We start from the raw sequence: 8,918 nt of genomic DNA on the forward strand, positions 1-8,918 counted from the left end.
TGTCTTCAAGAGATTCTCCTGTACTTTTGGTTACTTTATAGCCAGTAGTTCTAAAAGTAGCACTCATAGGCTAAAAGTGGGCCCGGAGAATTGCGTAATATGTCACATGCAGTGCATGCGGAAAGTATTCAGACACCTTGACTTTTTCAACATTTTGTTACGTTACAGCTTTATTCTAAAATTGTTTTTGTTTTTTATATAATTTTTTTTTTATCCTAATCGACACATAATACCCCATAATGACAATGCAAAAACAGGTTTTTAGAAATACTAGAAAATGTATTAAAAATTAAAAACTTGTCACGAGTCCGACCGAGGGTGTTTCCCCTTCCCGGGCGGGTGGCGCTCGGCGGTCGTCATCACCGGGCCTATTAGCTGCCACTGATTGTTTTTCCTCTCCCTCCTTGTATGTTTAGTGGTAGCACCTGTTCATGTTTAATTAGTTTTTCTTTATTAGACAGCCGGCCCGCCTGGTTGTTGTGCGGGATTATTTTCTTTGTAACCTTCGGCTCTGTTGTAGAGGTACGTGTTTCGTGCCTAGTCGTGTATTTTTCCATTGTATTTTTTCCCCTGTGTTTGGGAACGTTACTTTTGTGAGCACCCTGTGGTGCGTTGGTGCTAGTAAAAGACGCACAGCATTGAACTCTGTCTCCTGCATTTTGACTCCACACCCACGACACCCGGAGCATTACAAAACTGAAATATCACATTGACATAAGTATTCAGACCCTTTACTCAGTACTTTGTTGAAGCACATTTGGCAGCAATTACAGTCTTAGGTATGACGCTACAAGCTTGGCACACCTGTATTTGGGTGTTTCTCCCATTCTTCTCTACAGATCCTCTCAAGCTTTGTCAGGTTGGACGCACAGCTATTTTCCGGTCTCTCCAGAGATGTTCGATTCGGTTTGTTCATTTGTGTAATGGTTTTTAGAGCATTGAGCATTGTTTCAAACCATATGAGAAGAAGAAAGCATTAAACAGCTTTAGCTTATCAATGATATTCAATAATTGGATGAGTTTCTTGGGATAATGTTTTACATCTTTATGATTATATGTTTTAATATGAAAAGCATCTTATTGTATTTTTCTATATATATTTAAAATTTTAAAGCTAATTCCTGAGAGTTTTCAGAATTCAGGAGACATTTTGAGGTTTACCAGGAACATTTCCTCTTAGTTCGTTAATAGGTAAAGTTGGTCTTTAGATTGGGTGTTCCGGGCTCAGGCTGGGACACTCAGGGACATTCAGAGACATTCATTGGACATTCATTGTCCCCGAAGCCACTCCTGCTATGTCTTGGCTGTGTACTTGGGGTCGTTGTCCTGTTGGAAGGTGAACCTTTGCCCCAGTCTGTCGTCCTGAGCACACTGGAGCAGGTTTTCCTCAAGGATCGCTTTGTACTTTGCTCCGTTCATATTTCCCTCGATCCTGTCTAGTCTCCCAGTCCCTGCCACTGAAAAACATCCCCACAGCAAGATGCTGCCACAACCATGCTTCACCGCAGGGATGGTTTCCTCCAGATGTGGCACTTGGCATTCAAAGAAGCTTGTTTCTCATGGTCGGAGAGTCTTTAGGTGCCTTTTGGCAAACTCCATGAAGGCTGTCATGTACCTTTTATTGAGGAGTGGCTTCCGTCTGGCCACTCTACCATAAAGGCCTGATTGGTGGAATGCTGCAGAGATGGTTGTCCTTCTGGAAGGTTCTCCCATCTCCACAGAGGAACTCTAGAGCTCTGTCAGGTTGACCATTGGGGTTGACCACCTCCCTGACCAAGGCCCTTCTCTCCCAATTGCTCAGTTTGGCTGGGCGGCCAGCTCTAGGAAGAGATGGATGGTAACTGTGTTCTTGGGGACCTTCCATGCGGCAGAATTTTTTTGGTCTCCTTCCCCAGATCTGTGCCTTGACACAATCCAAGCTCTGCAGACAATTCCTTCAACCTCATGGCTTAGTTTTTCCTCTGACATGCACTGTTAACTGTGGGACCTTAGGTGTGTGTCTTTCCAAATGATGTCCAAACAATTGAATTTACCACAGGTGGTGTCACGTTCTGACCCTAGTTCTTGGGTTATTTGTTTGTTTTAGTTGGTCAGGACGTGAGTTGGGTGGGCATTCTATGTTTTGTGTTTCTAGGTTGGTTTTCTGTGTTCGGCCTAGTATGGTTCTCAATCAGAGGCAGGTGTCGTTAGTGTTTGTTGTGTTTGTTCGCCACACGGTACTGTTTCGGTTTTGTTCACGTTTATTGTTTTGTATTCATTGAGTGTTTAAATAAACAACCATGAACACTTACCACGCCGCATTTTGGTCCGATCCTTGCTACACCTCCTCTTTAGACGAAGAGGAGAAAACCCTTACAGGTGGACTCCAATCAAGTTGTAGAAACATCTCAAGGACAATCAGTGGAAACAGGATGCACTCTGAGCTCAATTTCGAGTCTCATAATATAGGGTCTGAATACTTATGTAAATAATGTATTTCTGTTATTTATTTATAATACATTTGCTAAATATCTAAAAAAAAAAAAACTTTATGGGGTATTGTGTGTAGATTGCTGAGGATTTAAAAAAAATATATAAACTATTAAGAATAATTCTCTAATGTAACAAAATGTGGGAAAAGTCAAGGGGTCTGAATACTTTCCGAAGGCACTGTATGTGCGGTTATGTGCACCACGTTATTGCTCTCTCTTTCTCTCTCTTCTGTGTCCATTGAATTATTGGGCCCGAAATCTGTACTTAAAGTATTACATCCATATACACTGTCAAAGAGGCAATCTTGGATTCAAACAACAACAAAGTGTACACTGAGGGATGGGACTAGAGAAATGTAACCAATATCAAATTCACAGACAGATCTATGGATGCAAGGACTGGCCATGAATGAGATAAAAGTACACAATGTATCTTGTGTGGTGATGTGGTAAGACAGTTGAACTAAGTTTGTGAGGCATAAATTATATTTTTCAAGAATGAATGGCTATATTTCATCAAAGCACACTAATTGGCCCAGATTCCCCTTCAAACTGCAACCCCTTTTTCCACAGTACCTCAGGGTTCATTATACACTACCCTTCAATTTGGCCTCAGCAACTTCCCCCTAGACCCTGTGCTTTTAACCCATATCCTCTCCTGCAAATGGAATGAATCTCTCCATTTGTCTCCCTGGCCTCCTGACCCTTATTGATTTCTGTAAGAATGTACTTTTTCACACCGACGACAACTAATTCTGACTAAGCTCTATACATCTCTACATTTCAGTCTTAGAGCACCTGGTGTTGTTGCTGCCAATAGGCTGCCGGCCTACCTGCCACTCTAGTTTTAATATACCAGGGACCGCGTCCCTATTTAGTGCACTTCTTTTGACCACGGCCCATAGAGGGCCATTTGGGACGCGCAACCCAGATGTGATCTGCTGGGAGGAAAGTGTAGGTTTGTAAACAGCTCATGCATGATGACCTGCAGCGGTCAGGTGTAGAGACAATCACTATTTCATCAGGCTCCTTATAACAGGGCGGGTGCCTGGAGAGGAGAAATGGGCGGAAAGATTGAAGGATGGTGTTTTCATTCCATTTATTCTGTGTGAGGCTGATGGCTTTTGATTTCATTTGATTTATTAGGATCCCCATTAGCAGACGCCAATGGCGACAGCTAGTCTTACTGGGCTCCGACATATAACGAAAACACATTACAGACAAAATACTTTACATACAGACAACAAGTAGGTCACATGGGGGAGAGGCGTTGTGCCATGAGGTGTTTCTTTATTTGTTTTTGAAACCAGGTTTGCTGCTTGAGTTCTGCCAGGGCTTGTAGTTTATGACCTGTAGCGTGGCTGATTGATTCATCAGACACTATTTTGCTTGTTTTTGATTGATACGTTTATTGTCTTGCCCACAAGGTTCAATTATCTAATTCATTGGCTTGTTCTTTTACTGATGAGTATCAATTTGATGACTGTTTGATTGACTAAGTGACTAATTGACTGAGAAAAAAATAAGTTATGGCTTATGTAAAATGAACAGATGTAAAACTGAACGCCTGCTATTAAAAACAGATTGATTGGTCGGTTCTTTAATTTCTTAATTGGTTGACTGATTGGATTGACTAACTGATTGGCTGACTGTTTGATTGACAGGTGAAGGAGGCATCGGGGCAGCCCCAGATGGTGTTTACTGTGCGCCACGCTACGGTGACCTTTCAGATGGACGGCGACACGTGGCGCGAGCAGAAGGAGAAGAAGGCGGCGCTGATGGTGGGCATACTGATCGGTGTCTTCGTCCTCTGCTGGATCCCCTTCTTCCTCACAGAGCTCATCATCCCACTGTGCCACTGCGACATTCCGCCCATCTGGAAGAGCATCTTCCTGTGGCTGGGCTACTCCAACTCCTTCTTCAACCCACTAATATACACAGCTTTCAACAAGAACTACAACAACGCCCTGAAGAACCTGTTCTCCCGCCAACACTAAGCCTGGGGATGAGGGCTGGAGGACGAGGGCTGGAGGACAAAACTGACAGTGTAAAATAACGGTTAAAATCAGCGGGTCCTATCGTCTCTGACCACAGAACATTGGCCATAATTTTTGTTTCATTTAACACTGAGGCCAGGGCAGAGACTAAGGCTGAGACCACAGGAGTTTGGTGGCACCTTAATTGAGGAGGACGAGCTTGTGGTTAATGGCTGGAGCAGAATAAGTGGAATGGTATCAAATACATCAAACAAATGGTGTCCACGTGTTTGATGCCCTTACATTCGTGCCATTCCAGCCATAATTATGAGCCATGCTCCCCTCAGCAGGCTCCTGTGGCCGAGACTAAGGTTGGGGATAAGGCAGAGGCAGAGAATGGGGCTGAGGCTCAGGCTCAAGCTGAACCACACGAACAGCCACTTCACCAGGAGGCTAGTTCAATCAGAGCTAGAGAGCAAATCTGACAAACCAGCACAGGCTCTATTAGCGTCTCCTTTCCCAACTCTGCATCAACCAAGTTCTTGCGAATCAGCTTGTTGAAAGACTTTCAGAACTTTTACGATGTTTTTACATCAAATCAAGTTTTATTTGTCACAAATTTGAAAAAGCTATCAAAAAGTTAATTTACATAACAATAATGAGGCTATATACAGGGGGTACCGAGCCAATATGCAGGGGTACAGGTTAGTCGAGGTAATTTGTAAAGTGACTATGCATAGATAATAAACAGTAAGTAGCAGCAATGTAGAAACAAAGGAGGGGGGTCAATGTAAATAGTCCGGGTGGCCATTTGTTTAGTTGTTCAGCAGTCTTATGGCTTTGGTTGTAGAAGCTGTTAAGGAGCCTTTTGGTCCTAGACTCCACGTCGCAGAACCACTTGCCATGCGGTAGCAGAGAGAACAGTCTAGGACTTGGGTGACTGGAGTCTTTGACAATCTTTCTCTGACACCGCCTAGTATATAGGTTCTGGATGTCAGGAAGCTTGGCCCCAGTGATGTACTGGGCAGTGTGCACTACCCTAGCGCCTTATGGTTGGATGCCGAGCAGTTGCCATACCAGTCAACAGGTCAGGATGCTCTCGATGGTGCAGCTGTAGAACTTTTTGAGGATATGCGACCCATTCCAAATGTTTCAGTCTCCTGAGGGAAAAAGTTGTTGTGCCCTCTTCACAACTATCTTGGTGTGTTTGGACCATGATTGTTTGTTGGTGATGTGGACACCAAGGAACTTCAAACTCTCAACCCGCTCCACTTCAGTTCCGTCGATGTTAATGTGGCCTGTTTGGCCCTCCAATTCCTAAACTCCACGATCAGCTCCTTTGTCTTGCTCACATTAGGAGTGAGGTTGCTGTCCTGGAACCACACCGCCAGGTCTCTGACCTCCTCCCTATAGGCTGTTTCATCATTGTCAGTGTCCATGACTACCACTGTTGTGTCGTCAGCAAACTTAATGATGGTGTTGGAGTCGTGCTTGGCACGCAGTTGTGGGTGAACAGAGAGTACAGCAGGGGACTAAGCATGCACCCCTGAGGATCATTGTGGCAGTTGAGGATCAGTGTTGATCCCCTGCAGATGTGTTGTTGCCTATCCTTACCACCTAGGGGTGGCCCATCAGGAAGTCCAGGAACGAATTGCAGACAGAGGTGTTTAGTCTCAGGGTTCTTAGCTTAGTGATGAGTTTTGAGGGCACTATGATGTTGAACGCTGAGCTGTAGTCAAGGAACAGCATTCTCACGTAGGTGTTCCTTTTGTTCAGGTGGGAAATGGCAGTGCGGAATGCTATAGAGGTTGCATCAACTGTGGATCTGTTGGGCCGGTACGCACATTGTAGTGGGTCTAGGGTTTCTGGGATGATGGTGTTGATGTGAACCATGACCAGCCTTTTTACCTCATTCATGCTGGTAGAAATTAGGTAAAAACGGATTTAAATGTTCCTGCATTAAAGTCCCCGGTCACTAGGAGCGCCACTTCTGTGTGAGCATTCACTTGATTGTGAATGGCATTACATAGCTCATTGAGTTTGGTCTTAGTGCCTACATCGGTTTGTGGTGGTAAATAGACATCTACAAAACCCACAATTGGTTAGGAGCCCGTTTAACAGCAGCCATCCCCTCCGACGCCATTCTCCAGCCTTCATTGTGTTTTCGCATGCATATAACCAACAAAACTGTGGACTACATTGTACAAGTAGATAACAATCTAGGGACTACATTACAATCCGTGGATTTAACAACCATCAATTCACTCTGAAGCTTTTTAACAACCATAGATTCACCACATGAATAGAAAAGATTGTTGTCCTCAAACCGAAGTTATCAAACATAACTGTGATCATCTTGTAATTGACTACACCATTTTGAGAAAGTACAGATTTAGGTTGCTGTATCCAAATAAGATTATACTGTATCAAATTGAAATAAATGCATGAAAATAAAAGGGGGGTGTTCATAATCTTTACTCTCACTTGTTTGAGACTATTCCCGGATTGCTTGTTTCAAAACAATATTGTTTTGAACCTTCGCTTTGGACGGATGCCCGACTAAGCCTTCTACTCAATGCATCATCAATGAGCGCTGATGAAGATTTCATAAAAAGTGCATTACAGTGGCTTGGAAATACAATGACATTTGTCTTCATTTTGATGTCGCCAGATTGACTTTAGATGCAGTGCAACGTTAAATTAGTTAACTAAGATTGAAGGGAGGACGCCAGATTTTAGCCAGCTAACGTTAGCATTGCCAGCTATGTTTGACAAACTTTGCTAGCTAATGACAACATTGTCATCTGTCTAAAGTGAATTTGACAACATGATAATGCTGGCAAAGTCGTTTCCTACTAAATATTTGACTACTTTAGCAATGTATTTCTAGGCACCATAGTGTCATTTAAACTAAACAGTATTTAGTCTCCCTACCGAATGAATAAAAAAGGTTTCTTCGTGTTATAGAGATATCTATTCTGGATCTTAATGGATTATAACATATGATATTGAATATGACAGTCATTGTACTCTGTTGTCTTTGACCCTGTCCTCCACCGATGAATTGGTTGAGCTAGTTCCATTTTAATAGGTGTGAGTGAGCCATTGTTGATGGAGAGAGGGGAAGCAAACGTCTCAGGGGCTCCACACATTGCGCCGGGATGGCTGATAATTCACTTCCCATGTCTCCTCTCCGATCCCCAGTTGAAAATGCAAAACACCTCAGTCAGCCGAGTGAGCCATCCCAGCTACAACCGATTCTCATAGTATGGGGGCGGGTTAATATTAGCTGCATGGTGGGTGTGTATGTGTGGGCGCATGCGAGAGTGAGAGTGACAAAGAGAGGAATAAGGGGTGACCCACCACTGGCCCTTCCTTCCGACAACACTCCCTCACATCACTTCAAAGGGGATACGGCACTTCCTCCTTGGGTAAAGTGGAATGACGGACGGGAGAGATGTCTGGGTTGTCTAAATCCTGTACCGGGGTATTTGTGTCCTCTACTACTCAGGCATTTCCGAACAGAACAGTAGACTATTAAAGAGAGGGGATCCAGAGAGTTACTCTCTGGTCTTGGTCAATACAAACTGTTCAGTAAAGGAAGAGAATGTGCCAAACTCTAAACAAGTCAAGGATAATGATGGGCATGGTTTTGCAGACCAGCTTGACCACGTGTCAAACTAATTCCACAGAGGGGCAAGTGTCTGCGGGTTTTGCTCCTCCCTTGGACTTAATTGATGAATAAGGCCATTGATTAGTAAGGAACTCCACTCACTTGGCCGTCTAGGTCTTCATTGAAAGGAAAAAACAAAAACCATCAGACACTAGGCCCTCCGTGGAATGAGTTTGACACCTCTGAGCTGGACCATGCTAGACCAGCATACACTCTACAGCAAGGGTATTCAACTCTTACCCTAAGCGGTCCAGAGCCTGCTGGTTTTCTGTTCTACTTGATAATTAATTGCATACACCTGGTGTCCCAGGTCTAAATCTGTCCCTGATTAGAGGGGAACAATGACAAAATGCATTGGAACTGGATTCGAGGTCCAGAGTTGAGATTGAAGGCTCTATAGTAAAAAAAGGGTTGAGGGTTGAGGTTGATATGTGTAAGCATATATGTGGAAGCATATTTCATTTTTGCATATCCGGAAGAGTTCTTTAATGCTGTGATGTTTTCCTTTTGTGCCATGAAATGCTACACTGTTAAAAGGTTCCTGTAATTGTACTGTACACTAAGAGACTAAAGGTGATGGATGTGGATTTCTAAACTTGAAATATTATGAATCATTAGTTATGCTAGAGACATGAGGAGGGCCATAGTCTCAAGGGTCTACACCAGACGTGAATGGTTATCTGTAGGAGGAATGTATATGGTGGATGTAATTAAGCTTGGAAGGTACTGAGTGAAGGAAATATAACCACATGTGGCAGACAGTGATAAGGATGGAGAGATCTGGATTAGTGAGGAAGG

At 43.5% G+C, this 8,918-nt stretch overlaps 1 protein-coding gene across 1 annotated transcript in view; it reads left to right on the forward strand.

The window, feature by feature from the left end:
• LOC118360481 (5-hydroxytryptamine receptor 5A-like) overlaps nucleotides 1-6,870 on the forward strand; it is a 48,532-nt gene extending 41,662 nt beyond the window's left edge. Inside the window, exon 3 of the mRNA XM_035739730.2 lies at nucleotides 4,136-6,870. Coding sequence (XP_035595623.1) covers nucleotides 4,136-4,468 — 333 coding nt within the window. The 3' untranslated portion in view covers nucleotides 4,469-6,870. The remainder of the gene's footprint in view (nucleotides 1-4,135) is intronic.
• Nucleotides 6,871-8,918: the final 2,048 nt, after the last annotated feature.

Source organism: Oncorhynchus keta, chromosome 28 (genome assembly GCF_023373465.1).
Source record: "Oncorhynchus keta strain PuntledgeMale-10-30-2019 chromosome 28, Oket_V2, whole genome shotgun sequence".
NCBI lineage: Eukaryota > Metazoa > Chordata > Actinopteri > Salmoniformes > Salmonidae > Oncorhynchus > Oncorhynchus keta.